The sequence below is a fragment of the Choloepus didactylus genome, chromosome 1 (genome assembly GCF_015220235.1).
Source record: "Choloepus didactylus isolate mChoDid1 chromosome 1, mChoDid1.pri, whole genome shotgun sequence".
Taxonomy (NCBI): domain Eukaryota; kingdom Metazoa; phylum Chordata; class Mammalia; order Pilosa; family Megalonychidae; genus Choloepus; species Choloepus didactylus.
In genome coordinates, this window is record NC_051307.1 from 223,922,830 (window position 1) to 223,937,085 (window position 14,256).

The 14,256-nt window shown below is 38.2% G+C and overlaps 2 protein-coding genes across 6 annotated transcripts in view; both read left to right on the plus strand.

The window, feature by feature from the left end:
- Positions 1–14,256, plus strand: part of MITF (melanocyte inducing transcription factor) — a 253,046-nt gene that overhangs the window by 117,780 nt on the left and 121,010 nt on the right. The gene's annotated exons all lie outside the window — the stretch shown is intronic.
- On the plus strand, positions 2,716–3,561 carry LOC119507119 (low molecular weight phosphotyrosine protein phosphatase-like). The gene has a single exon (XM_037800222.1). The coding sequence runs from the start codon at positions 2,986–2,988 to the stop codon at positions 3,460–3,462; it is 477 nt and encodes a 158-aa protein (XP_037656150.1). The 5' UTR covers positions 2,716–2,985; the 3' UTR covers positions 3,463–3,561.

Below are 14,256 nucleotides of genomic sequence, written 5' to 3' on the forward strand. Positions count from 1 at the left end.
TATATGAGAGAGATAAAATAAAACTGCTCTGGTTGTAAGTGTTTAAAGATCCCAGTTTGGAACCCAGGCTCCCCAACTTCATCCCAAGGGGTTCCACGGAGCATTGCCTTGTGGCCTGGGACTTCACTGTCCTTTTGTTTGTGACCTGGAACAGATATAGAACAATATTTTTTTGTGTGTGAAGACATTCGGTCCAGCCTTTGTATCCTTTCTTGACTGGTGATTGGAGGCTTGCCAGGCTTTTCATCTTTCCCCAAAGTTCAGTCCCACTGCCAGATGGGCTGTCCATTAAAGCAAATGGCCTTGAACTTATCAGCCTAGTGAAATACCTCTCTCCAGGTCCTTGTCAGGGAATATAACCTTGAACACATTGCTACTCAATATTTATCAAATGCTGCTGTGAAAAACTAATATTTATGGATTACATTGGTTCCTCTGGACACTCTGAAACAATGAGGAGGAGAAAAATAATTTTCTAAGGTGACTTTTGCTTTGGTTTTCAGTGTTAAAGGTTAAAGGAAGAAATTTACATTTATCCAAAGGGAGCATATGTTAAAAAATAGTTAAGGAAAATATCTTGTAAAATCTATACCTGAAATAAGCTACACCAACAGAAATCTCTAGACCTGAGAATTTGGCTCCCTCTGGCAGTTAGTTTTATTGAATTATACTTAGTATCATACCCTCAGCCTCATTAATCTTGGGGCATCTATCTTATGGATGGAATAGGGTCCTCACGAAGACTCTGGGGAGAAGTGTCTCTGGTTCCAGTACCACAAATGACTGTACTTCTGCACAACTTGGGTTTTTATTTTATGGATATTGTTAGTCATGTAACTGATCATGTCTTCTTCCTCTTTATGGCCACAGACGTGTTTTCTTTGACCCATGCAATTTTTTTTTTTTTTTTAATTTTTAACCAAAAGAAAAACTAGTTTGTCAACATGGGAAAATGAGAAAATTGCATGCAAATGTGTTTGAATTCCTAGCAGCTATTGAAAAATCAGATCTGGTGACACTGGGCTCAATGTCTCCATGGCAATGGAGGGATCCAAAGAAATATTGCCATTTTCCTTAAAATAGAGGAGGTACTGTAAATTTGTTTTACTCATTTACATTACCTGCCTGGTCCCTGAAGATATGGACTCTGTGCACCTGGCTTAGAAATCCATTAGTGACAAACCTCTAGAGAGTGCGTAGACTCTTTGTTTGCATTTTGTGTACTAATCTTATTCTGGGGTCATATTATTGTTTCCTCAAATTCTCTTTCCTTCCTCCTATTTCCCTCACCCATTTACATTAATTTCCTGTGGTTGTTTTATCTTGGGGTGTTGTGTGCTTTATATAAGCTGTTTTAAGTCTTTTTACTAACAGACAAGTTATAAATAAATAAAAATTGGAGAATGACATTTTTTCTCAAAATGATTTTATTTTTCTTTTTTGCCTGACAAGAGTTTAAGAAGATCTCAGCTTTTTCTCTGTCCTGTTTTAGTGTCTGCTAGATACCATTACCTTTCCAAGCTCTGTAATTCTTTTTTTTGGGGGGGTGGGGGGTGGGTAGTAATTCCTCACAGAGACTCTGGGAAAATGTTAAGCATTCAGCACATGCAGTTGTTTTGTATCTAGGATTGGTTGACTTTCCATGGTCTTGCATTAAGAACTGAAAAGCTAAGTAAGTGGGAACAGTAGTTCAATTGAACTCAAAGAGGGAGCATTAGAGCTGCATGCACCGACTCAGACCAGGAGAAGTCCTCCCTCAGTGCCCTGCCTGTGAGCACTGTCATGGCTCCTGGGAAAACGACCAGAGAGGACAAGAGTTGCTGTTGGGCCAGGGACCACACGTAGTGTTATTCAGTGGCTCCACAGACCGAATCTTTCTGTTAGATGTGTTTAGCATGGCTTGAATGATGGTGAAAATCACTCTTAATTGGCCAACAGTAGAATCATTAATTTTCACATATAATTCAGGATGTCTATATTCCCTAGAGAACTTTGAAGATCCAACAAGAATGGGCCAACACTCACCTTTGAATGAGCTTCTGACTAGCTCCCCACTGTCGTCCACACCCCTTTTGTCTCCATGACACTGAGGCCGAGTGCCACTTGCCCTGTATCCCTCCATTTTCTTGTATGTGATCCATTTTTGCTATTTAATGTTATTTTGTTATTTTTGGTACACTTCCCCCAGCTCATCTTGCTTTAAGCATATTCCACATCTTGACAGGCACTGAATTGGATTTTTTTTGAAGTCTCTCTTCTTGCCAGTGTCAGGGTTGTAAGCTTCCTTAGCAAGAGGCTCATGGGGTATGTGTAGGTAAAAAGAACTCTGGGCTCATTCATTCAGCAAATATTATGGAGAACTTACTGTGTGCCAGGTACTGTCCTGGTACTGGGAATACAGCAGTGAACACAGCATGCCCTATTGGGATTTATGTTCGCAGGGAGAGGAGGGGAGACAGATAAAAAATAAATGGCTCATATAAAATCTGTCACATGGTGGGAAGTGATATGGAGAGAAATAAAGCAGGTAAGTGGGGTAGGGAGTGCCAGGTGGCACTGTTACATTTGGGGTTTCTTTGGGGTTGCAAAGTTCCTTTCAACAGAGCTCTGAATTAGCTGAGGAGTGTGCCATGCAGCTTTCTTGGGAAGGGCATTGCAGGCCTCTGGGGAGCATGCTTGGATTTGGCATTAGATACGGTTTTTATTTCACATTTTGCCTCCTCTTATTATGGTGTGAATAGGGGTCATTTGTTTATGCACTTTGGACCACCTCTGTGACTCATCTGTAAATTGCTTTGATTCTACATTGGTAAACGCACAAGGAGAAGGATGATGCTTTACTCACTGGTCTATATCCTGTGCTAAGTTTGGTCATTGGCTCTTGGTAGGTGTTGAGTGAATATTTGTGGAATTAACAGATGAACACACAAACTGTTTTGAAAGAATACATGAGCTCACTCTCTGCCTCTCTTTGCTCCTAAGAAGATGGCAGTGCAGCTGCCCAAGTTGGTGCTGTTTGTATGTTTGGGTAACATTTGTCGATCACCCATTGCAGAAGCAGTTTTCAGAAAACTTGTAACTGATCAAAATATTTCAGATAATTGGAGGATAGACAGTACTGAAACATCCACTGAAGAGATAGGAAACCCTCCTGATTATCGAGGGCAAAATTGCATGAAGAAGCACGAAATTCCTATGAATCAGGTGGCCTCGCAGGTTACCAAAGAAGACTTTGCCACATTTGATTATCTACTATGTATGGATGAAAACAATCTGAGAGATTTGAACAGAAAAGGTAGTGAAGTTAAAAACTGCAAAGCAAGAACTGAACTACTTGAGAGCTATGATCCACAAAAACAACTTATTATTGAGGATCCCTATTATGGGAATGACTCTTGCTTTGAGACTGTGGACCAGCAATGTTTTAGGTGCTGCAAAGCATTTTTGGAGAAGTCACAGTAAAGCTGCATCCATTCATTGCTGAAGGTCAACAATGATTAACGTCTTTACAGTGATGTTCTAGGTTTTTCAGTATGTTAAAAGTGTAATGCTTCATAGCTCAAGGCCACAACTTTTTTTTCAATTGATTTATTTTTTTTATCTTTAAAAATAATTATAGATGGAAATCAATTTTGTGATTGGCAGAAGAATTAAAAATCTTTGATTCAGACAGTTTATGGGGTACGTTAAATGTTCTTAAGCAAATTGGACCTCTTATCTTGCCCCAATTACAAAAATAGTGGAAGAAACAAACTAGTAGAACCGCAAAATACAATGTTTTGTGTGTGTTTTGTAACAATCATTTCTTTCCAATATTTAACCTTAAGATGCTAATCCAGTGATGGCTAGCATTCTAATATGCTTAATTATGATCTTAATAAGTAATTAAAACATCACTTTAAGGCTCAAATCAGTATCTGAGCCTATTGAGATTTTTAAATAATCTACCTCTTTATTAAGTTGGTATGTATGACTTGATGGACAGATGTTCTTTATTCACATATACTACTTCTCTTTTTACCTCTTATTGAATTGGATATTTCTGTCATAGGGGTTCACAATCTTGATTGGAAGTATTCTGATTCACACGTACTCAGAGGGCACACTTGTATGTTAGATGGATAGGAAAGAGAATGATTTATGGAATAAATCTTTAGCATTATTCTTCATTTTTGTTTATCTAGTTTATTTCATAAGGAAGTCAGTTTTTTGCTCCCATTTGGACCACCTTGCCTTAGAAACTTTATATCCAGAAAGGAGACTGTATGCTGTTTCATTTGATGCTCACTTTGACAAATGTGTCTGTTTTATATGCACATAAAACTCAAATGTCAAATATTACATATTGGGTTAGATGGGAAAAATAGTTTAAAAAGCTGGGAAAAGAGAATTCTGTTATGTTGAAGTCCTTAAATAATATGTTAAGTGTTCTTTTATCACTGTTTCATTTATAGGAGAATATAGGTAATTTCTGTGTACTTTGAGATAGCTGTAATTTCAAATTCATTTGGATATATATCAGAAAAGGTTGCTTTCAAAATAAACTGGGGAATATAAAAATATAATTTATAAAAAAGAGTACATAAGGGGATCATTCTCTTATCTAAGAATATATCACAGTCTCAGAGATTAATCACAACAAAGATGGCTAGCTCTGAGGCAGATGTACAATAAATTTCTCTTTAATGTTGCCTCCATATTTTCTGTGCTTAGCAAGAAACACTGTAGAAAGGTACATCTAATAATCACAATTGGGGACTGTGATGACCCAGGAAAGGGATCTGGGGTTCTTTGGAGGCTCTAATTGATTGGGAGGCAGTCCCCCAAATTCAGCTGAATGTTGGTCATCCTCCAGAAGGATAATGCAAGGTAGCTGAGGGCAAGGACTGTGTTTTTGGTGCTGTACCTGTTGTTCTTCACTGGTATATCCCAATTTCTAGCATAGTACCCATGGACCATAATAGGAGCTTAATTAAATATTAGTTAAATAAAGAGGGAATCAAATCACACAAGCATGCATTTTCAAACTGTTTCATAAAACAGTTGAAGTCACACTGGAATGATACCACATATTCTGCTTATTTCTTTATCAAGAAAGACATGGTAGAACTAGAGAAGATTAAAAAGAATAAAATAGTGTCAATGCCAAGCACTTTGCTAACTGCTTTATTTGCTTTAATTCACTTAGTTATTAACCCCATTTACAGATGGGGAAATTGAGGCTTAGAGCTAGAGGGGGTAAGTGGCAGAGCCAGGTAGTTTGACTCCAGAGGTTGTGTTCTTAACTCCTAGAATGTGTAACTTACAGAAAAGAATAACTAGGAGTTATATAAAAAGAAGTATGAAAAAAAAAGTATGAAAAGAATTAACTTTAGCAGAGTGGACTCTTAGTGGCTTTAGTTAACTGGCAGTCTTTTCTCATGAAGGAAGGTCTTTCACATGTGACAAGTTTCAGATGGAGAGAAAGGTCTGCTTTTAGCTCACATTTCTCTGGCTTTCTTGTGTATACCTCAAAGACTGTTTTGGTTCAATTTCTTGGGGCTTTCTCACGTTTGCTGGCAGCCATTTTGGAACCCCTTCCTAACATGAATGCTTGCGTTGATTCTGATAAGACTTGGGTATTTTCTAACTGCCATATTCACATTCTCACATGCTTTACAGCCTATCAGCTCTTTCCATCACATTCACGTTTAATGATGTGCTAGCAACATAATCCTCTCATCAGCCTCAACTCCTCCCTGTGTCCCAATTTCAAGAACAAATTCTTCTACTTTTTGTTCTACGACAATTGGATTTTCTACTGTTTAATTTTAGATTGAATGAACTCATTTACTGCTATGCTTTTGCTGGAGAGCAAGTTTCAAGCTGAAAGGAAGCTTGGTGAATTTGTAACAGGCTGTTGGGATCTGGAAGGATTGTCAGAATCCCATGTTTTCTTTTCATTTGTGTGCTTTAAAGTGAGGGGGTATTGTGATTTTTGTAGGTGGTCTCGGCATAGACGGCAGAGATATACGAATATCCTGACCAGCTTTGTGGGGAAGATGAGAATGGTTGTATTTCTCCTGACTTTATTTTTCCAGAGCTGCTTCTGTGGTAATACTACTCTGGCAAATATTGGCTAACCATGGAACATTTTTAAGAGCAAGAGTTTCATCAGTGTTCTGTCTATTACCATGGCTGAGGAATCAAAACAAAATACTCTCCACTAATTTCCTCGAACACTTATGGATGGATTCCAGAATATTACTTTTATGTTAGCTCCTAGACCACATAAAGACTTTAAAATAAAATGTTACTAAAAACACAATGATTAAGAAGAGTTGGATAGAATATTTTGTATTACTTTCCATTTCTGCATAGTAATGTCATGCTAGGAATAGTGACATAGGTGAAATGAGTGCTGAAAAGACTGCAAGAATTTATTTAGACACTTGTTATGGATAGTAATGACAATGACGTGTAACGTCTGTGTAGCTCTTGGTAATTATCTCTATTCTCATTTAAGAGCAGACACCAGTAATGTTAAAAAACAAAATCAACTCACCACAGATACTCCCAAGATGGTCATAATTTCAGGTTTTCTTTCCTTCCTCTAGAGTATGCTTCTTCCATTTTTATGTGATTAATGAAAATAAGAAGTAGGACCTGAGATTACAAAGAGTTTATAAGGAGTGTAGAGAGGTGACTTTTTATTTAAACTGGGACTTTATTTGGGCAAAGTAGGAAACCCTTGCCTGGGCTATTTCAATGACCTGTTACCTATCCTTCTGCCTCCCTCCTCTCTCCTCTTTAGATCTTTTCCCTGCTACCACGTTTCTAAAGCATGCACTGAAGCCTGGAAGGTCCCCCTTCCTTCCTTCTTGGCTTAGTGAATTTTTCTACGTCTTTAGGACTTTTTTACCCTTCGCTTCCTCCTCTGAGTTTTCACCATACATTGTTCCTATCTTAAATAAAGCACTTTGCAGCTTCTATTCGGCTACTTAACCACTCCAGGGATTCCTAACCTTTGTTCTAGCATTCAGTTAAACTCTGTGTGTCTGTGGCCGGGTGAATTTTTTTCTGGAGACAATCTGTAGTTTTCATATGTGTTTTGGAGAAATATTTGACCAAAAAGATTAAGACATTATTGTTTATAGGATTCCGCACCATCCCCCAAGTAATGGACACCTGGAGGAAAGGAGCATATCTTATTTGTAGTTATTTTCTTGGTGCATGGATGTATTACCATGTTTTCTCCATGACTAGATAAGTGAATGCATTTACTAGTTGGGCTATGGGATGGAATAGCCTGTGGGTTAAGCACAGAGGATCTGGATTCAGACTGTGTCTTGATTAGAATTCCTTTTCTGCATGCCCTTCCTTGGACTATATAACTTCTCAGAGCCCTATTCTTTTCTTTTTTTTTTTTTTTTTTAATTAAATTCAGTTTTATTGAGATATACTCACATACCATACAGTCATCCACGGTGTACAATCAACTATTTATAGTACCATCATACAGTTACGCATTCATCACCCCAATTTATTTTTGAATATTTTCCTTACATCAGAATCAGAATAAGAATAAAAAATAAAAGTAAAAAAGAACACCCAATTCATCCCCCCATCCCACCTTATTTTTCATTTAGATTTTGTCCCATTTTTCTACTCATCCATCCATACACTGGATAAAGGGAGTGTGAGCCACAAGGTTTACGCAATCACACGGTCACCCCTTGTAAGCTACATTGTTATACAATCGTCTTCAGGAGTCCAGACTACTGGGTTGCAGTTTGATAGTTTCAGGTATTTACTTCTACCTATTCCAATACATTAAAACCTAAGAGGTGTTATCTATATAGTGCATAAGAATGTCCACCAGAGTGACCTCTTGACTCATTTGAAATCTCTCAGCCACTGAAACTTTATTTCATTTCGTTTTGCATCCCCCTTTTGGTCAAGAAGATATTCTCAATCCCACAGTGCCAGGTCAGAGCCCTATTCTTGTCCGGTAAGGGGTCATCATAATGGTATTTAAGTTAGAGTAGTTTTTGAAGATTAAAATAAAGCACTGTATGTTAAGTGCCTAGCACAATCATAGTGTGTAGTACACCTTCCCTAATTAGCTGCAATTATTATTGTTACTTAAGAACTTTCTATAGAAGCCAAAGGATGAGGTTTTCATTATTTGCTTAGTGACTACCTCGGAGATATTAAAACTCTCAAAGCAAAAAGAGTTTACACGCCACTCGTAAGTTTGCAGACTGAGAAGCCACCTGCTTCCTTTGGCTGCGGCGGCAGGTGCGGCACAGGTTCCTTCCTAGGATGTGTTTCCACACGGTTGCCTTCCCCACAGCCTCGACCATGCCTGTGCAGGACTCAGGCTCCACAGATGGACACCCAGAACGCCAGCTCATGGAAATTGTGTGATCTGGGCACTCTGCCCCCAAGGATTTGGACATATGCTTTTTGTGTTTAAATCAACAGAAAAAAGTGCAACTGTAGCCACTCCTTTGTATAATCGTTGCAGTAGCCTTTTTCCTGGCATGTTCTTCGAGCCCCCGAGTGCCAGGCCCATCCTTTGTGAGTCTTTCTGCATCGCAGGTGAGTACAGTAGGTCAGATGAAAGACAGAGGCCAGCAGGTCATCATCACTTATTTACACAGCAATGATGAAAAGTTTTACATAGATCAAGACATACAAGTTATTTATACAGTACAGCCACAGGGTCACATTGGCAAGAAGGAGCCTATAGAAAAGTACTTCAGAACTCTGGCCCATTTGTGTGCACTAAATATGGAAAAAGTAGCTCAAAATCTCTTTGCAGAAAATATAATACGAACTGGCTTTCATTGACCTAGGGGGAAATAGTCAGTTTATGCTTTTCCCATAGTCTTTTTTTTTTTTTTTTTTTTTTTTTTTAAGTGTATAACTTTTCTCTTTATCACTGGTGACTGTGTGACCTTGGGTGAGCCACTCACAAATTCCCTTTTTTTTTCTTTTTATTGTAAAAATGGAATAGCAGCTTTATTCAGAATTGCCAAAAACTGGAAACAGCCTGGATGTCCTTCCACTGGTGGAATGTGGTTCATCCATACAGTGAAATACTAGTTAGCAATAAAGCAGAACAAACTCCCAATACCTACCTGCAGCAACATAAATGAATCTCACATTCACTTCCAAAGAGAAAGAAGCCGGACTTAAAAGGCTATATACTTTATAAATCCATTTATGGAAAAGGCAAAACTGCAGGAACAGAAAACTAATAGGTGGATCCAGAGGTTGTGGATGGGGGTGGGAGTGGGTTTGATTACAAAGGGACAGCATGAGGGAGTATTTTGTGGTGATGGAACTACTCTGTAGCTTGAGTGTAGTGGTGGTTACATTTCAAGACATAGAACTGTAGACCAAAAAAAAAAAAAAAAGAAGGTGAATCTTACTATATGTAAGTGTGGTGGTTTGGAACTGTTATGTACCCCAGAAAATCATGTTCTTAAAGCTAATCCATTCCTGTGGGTGTGAGCCCATTGACAGTAGGATCTTTTGATGAGGCTACTTCAGTTAAGGTGTGACCCACCTCATTCAGGATGGGTCTTAATCCTCTTACTAGAGTCCTTCATAAATGGGATGAATAGAAAGAGAGAGGGATGGGGGGAGGATGCGGGGAGGGGGCTGGTTAGGGAAAGAGAGTGACACGGAAACATGGAAGTGTGGAGCTGAACTGTGAAACCCAGAAGAGAGGGGGGAGACTAGCCACATGCCTGCCTTACCATGTGTCAGAGGAGCCACGGATTGCTGGCAGCCAGGGGAAGCAAGTGTTGCCTTGATGATGCCTTGATTTGGACATTTTTCCCAGCCTCAACAACATAAGCTAGTAAATCCCCATTGTTTGAAGCCAACCCATTTCATGGTATCTGCTTTCAGCAGCCTAGCAAACTAAAACAATGCGAATAAGAACAAAAAAGGGTAGTAGCATCTGCCCAACACACTCACAGAGAAATGTGGACTTGCTTTGAGAAGGGCAAATCATGTCATTTAAATGCCACAAATATTTATAGATTAGCTACATAATGCCATGCTTTATGGGAAACCAAAAGAGAAATATTTACCCATGTGCTCAGTGATATAACAATCTACTTCTATAAACATTCACCAAATCTATAATATAAAGTAATTTTAAGATTTTAAGTATATTATGGGAATTTTTAGGTTAAGGAGGCATCTAGCTGGGATCATTGAAGATTTTTGTTAAGAAATTGAAGGGAGTTGTCAGGGAATGGTAAAGAACAGATAGGCTCTTAAAACAGTTTTTAGTATACTTTTAATTGACATATAACATTCATTCCTACAGAAAAGTATACGGATCTTATGTGTACTGTCTGAAGAATTTTCACCAAGTCAATACCCTTATGTAACTAGCACCCAATGAAGGAAATAGACTGTTGCTACACCCCTGTACTCCTTACAATCAACTCCTCCCCACCAAGAAAAAATCACTCTCTTGACTTCTAACACCATAGACTAATTAGTGTGTGTATTTGTGTGTGTGTTTTAACTTTATACAAATGGAGTTGTATACTATGTTCTTTCACAGCTGGATTCTTTTGCTCAACATTATATAGGTAAGACTCATCCCTGTTGTCATGTGTGGCAGTACTTCATTCCCATAGAGTATTCCGTTGTATGATAACTTCTTGATTTCTTTATCCAATCTACTATTGATGGATATTTGGTGTGCCTTTTGCACTATTTTTAGCAGTGCTGTTTTGAATGTTCTTGTTATGTGCTTTTTGAACACACATATACATTACTGTTTGGTATATGTCAAGGAGTGAAATTGCTGCTTCATAAGGTATACAGATGTTCAGCTTTGGTAGATACCACAAACAGTTTTCCAATGTTGTACAAATTTGCACTGCCAGCAGCAATGTGTGAGTGTTCTAGTTGCTCTGTACATCACCAACATTTGGTAATGCATCTCTCTCTTATTTTAGTGAAGAATGTGTAGGGTTTTTGATAGGAGAGGATGGTGTGTGCATAAAGGGTACTCCAGCAAGAGGAACAACCCACGCAAGAGAATGAACAAGTGGTTTATATTGGTTGGAATTGTCATAATAGATACTCATCCACAGGTAAGTTGGCCTCAACTGCCAGTCTAATTAAGACATTTGAAATTCATCCATTGTATATTGATGAATCATTAATTTTATTAAAGTAGTTGCATGAAAACAGCAAAACCATACTTTAGGAAGATTTTTTAGAAGTAGGTGAGGGAGGCTCATTTCTGAGTTGGAGATGGAAATACTTGGGGAGGGTTGCACAGTCTGACTTGGCCACCGAGAAGAATCCTTTACTGGGGCAGTCTCTGTGTATCATGGAGAGGTGTATGCTGCTGCCTTTGATTGGCCTTGGTCCTCACTGCTCCAAGAGGAAATAGGATCTCGATAAAACTCTATGAGCTGAAATCCAAAGCTCAGCAGATAATGAACCAGTTTGGCCCCTCATGGCCAATCACCTTTCCAATTCTTTTCCCTAAAACTGTAACCAGCCAGCACTCCTCCAGAAGACTCTGTGGTCAGAGGCACCACAGTGGTAAAGATACCAAGCACAGCTGGACTTGAGGTTGTCTCAGCCCTGAACATGGTCAGTGTTGAACAAGAAGAAATTGCAAGACCCAGTAAGGGAAGTGGATCCTAATGAGCAGCTGGATGAAGATGTGCAGGAGATGCTGCTGCAGATTGCTGATGATTTTTTCTGGAGTGTGGTGACAGCAGCCTGCTCACTTTGTTCACACTGCAAGTCCAGCACCCTGCAGGTGAAAGATGTCCAACTGCATCTAGAGCACCAGAGGAACACGTAGATCCCAGGATTTGGCTTTGAAGAAATCCAGCCCTACAAATAAGCTTGCACCACCGAAGTTCACAAACAGAGAATGGCTTCAATCCAGAAAACAACCAAGAAAAACAACGGAAAGGTAGAGAATGGGCAATGCTGTTATTTGGAGATATTTGAGCTGAGCTAAGCTTCAGCCATCTAATCCATGGAATTTTTTTTAATGGTTTACAGAGAAATATGTATTTTTTTTTTTTTTTTATTAACAGTGCAACAATATCTATAATGACTGAGAGGATCTGCCCAAAGAATAAAAGTCTCCTACTCCACCTCACACCCTGCCCGGAAAGGAAGTAGTAGGTATAAGATGTATTGGGGAAATGGGGAGAACAATTTAGCAGTCCAGGCCAGAGTTGAATAATATCAGAATAACTGTGAGGACAGAGGAGATGCAGTTTGGTGGTTGATCGATAAGATATCATAAGTGCCTGGACAGTGGAGGGTTAGGGGAAGGAACGGTAAGAGATACCTCTGACTCTTGGGGTACCTTAGCCAGTTATGTCAGAATTCACTAGTATCCTTCTTAATGTCTTAAAAGAATGACCTGTACTTGCTTATCTCCATTTCTTTACTTCCCTTATACTCTTTATTTTTTGAAGTATTATTTTTTATTATAAAATATATAATACATACATAAAGTATTTACAACCCACCAGTTTAGTTTAAAGGATAATAAAATGAGTAACATGCTCCCACCATCCATCTTAAAATATAGAACATTCTGGAAGCCTCATCTATGATTACAATCTCCTCTCTATTCCTACTGAGTTAATCGCTCTCCTAAATTTTGTGCTAATCACTCCCTTGCTTTTTATTATAGTTTTTCTATCTATGAATACATTTCTAAACTATACTTTGAACTTTAAATAAATGGAAGCTATGGCAACATTCTGTGTGACATGCCTTTTTTCACTCAACATAAATTTTGATTTTGCCCTTATAGAGGCCTGTAGTTGTAGTTCCCCCTTCATCTTTAATCCCTTGTGAATGACTTTAATCACTTAAAATAATTTTTACACATTGATCCAAATACCGTGATATATGTAAAAGACTCAAGTACATCACCGTACTATGTCCTACAGGCATGAAAGCTGTGTTAAAAAAACAGTGAAACTCTTGGTCAATAATTTAATGCTTACAATGAGTTGGAATTACTTAGTCTTCTGTATGGGAGAGGTGCTTATTCTAAAATAGTGTTTCTCAACCTGGGCATTATAGACATTGTGGCCCCGATAATTCTTTGTTCTGGGGGTTTGTCCTTTGCATTGTAGATGTTTAGCAGGATTCCTGCCCTCTACGCATTGGATGCCAGTAGCCACCCCCACCCAGTTGTAACAACCAAAAATGTTTCCAGGAAGTGTCCCCTGGGGTGAGGGCAGGGACAAAATCCCCCTTTGAGAACCATTGCTTTAAAGGATTAAGATTTGATGAGAAGGTACTGAGTTACCAAGACTGACAGGAGACAAATCATTAGAAAATAAATTTTATGAGCATATACTGTAAACTTCCTCTTTTTCCTTGCTGCCCTATCTTTGTCCTGGGTTGGTGACTGTGTGCAGTGGAATTTTCTTTGTCTTTTGGCATTGGAGCTTCCTTGGTCCTGAAGCTCAGCCCTCTCCTGCTGCAAGTGAGTTAGCAATTTTACTCTGTGTTGTAGCCTATTTATATGATCTCATGGATTAAGAATCTCTTTTCCCTAACTCCCCTCTAAGCCTAGAGGTAGTCCTTACTTTATGGGTCTGATGATTCATGCTCATTGCATTTATATATTGCTTCTATTTCTCCCAAAGCAAAAAACAAAAACAAAACAAAACAATACATAGTTTTTAAAATTGCCAGCTTAAAAAGTTATAATAAATCAAAGTTGCAAAGGTCATTGAATTATACGATGTACATATTTTAAATACATATTTTATGGCATTATTGAATGCATTGATATTCCAAAGGTCAGATTTAATTTAAAAAATGCATATTGGAAGTTAATATTAAAAAATTGGGGCATCAAAGTTATAAAAAATACACAGAATGGTAAAATAATAGGTCCTTTTGACCTTTAAAATTAATTTAAAAATTTAAATTAAAATGTATTTAGGTAATGTAAGTCTCTCCCACAATTTGGCATTTTTTTTTTCAAGTACAATGTGAAACCTATATATGATTCCCAAAGATTGTAAAATTGGCTCCATCTAGTGTATGAAAGTATTTTACATTCAGAAAAAAATATCTGTGCTAAGAGTCTCTTTTGGTACTTTATTGTGAAATTAGAAAACAAAAACCAAAAGTGGACTGCAAGTTAAATTTGTGCCCCAGGAGATTTTTGAGTAAGTCAATAACACTAGCAGAAGTGACCTTCATAGCAAGATAGAGAGGTCTTTATGTATTGAA

Excerpts from the sequence above, each read along its gene's own strand:
- LOC119507119 (XM_037800222.1), top strand. The coding sequence starts at position 2,986 with ATGGCAGTGCAGCTGCCCAAGTTGGTGCTGTTTGTATGTTTGGGTAAC.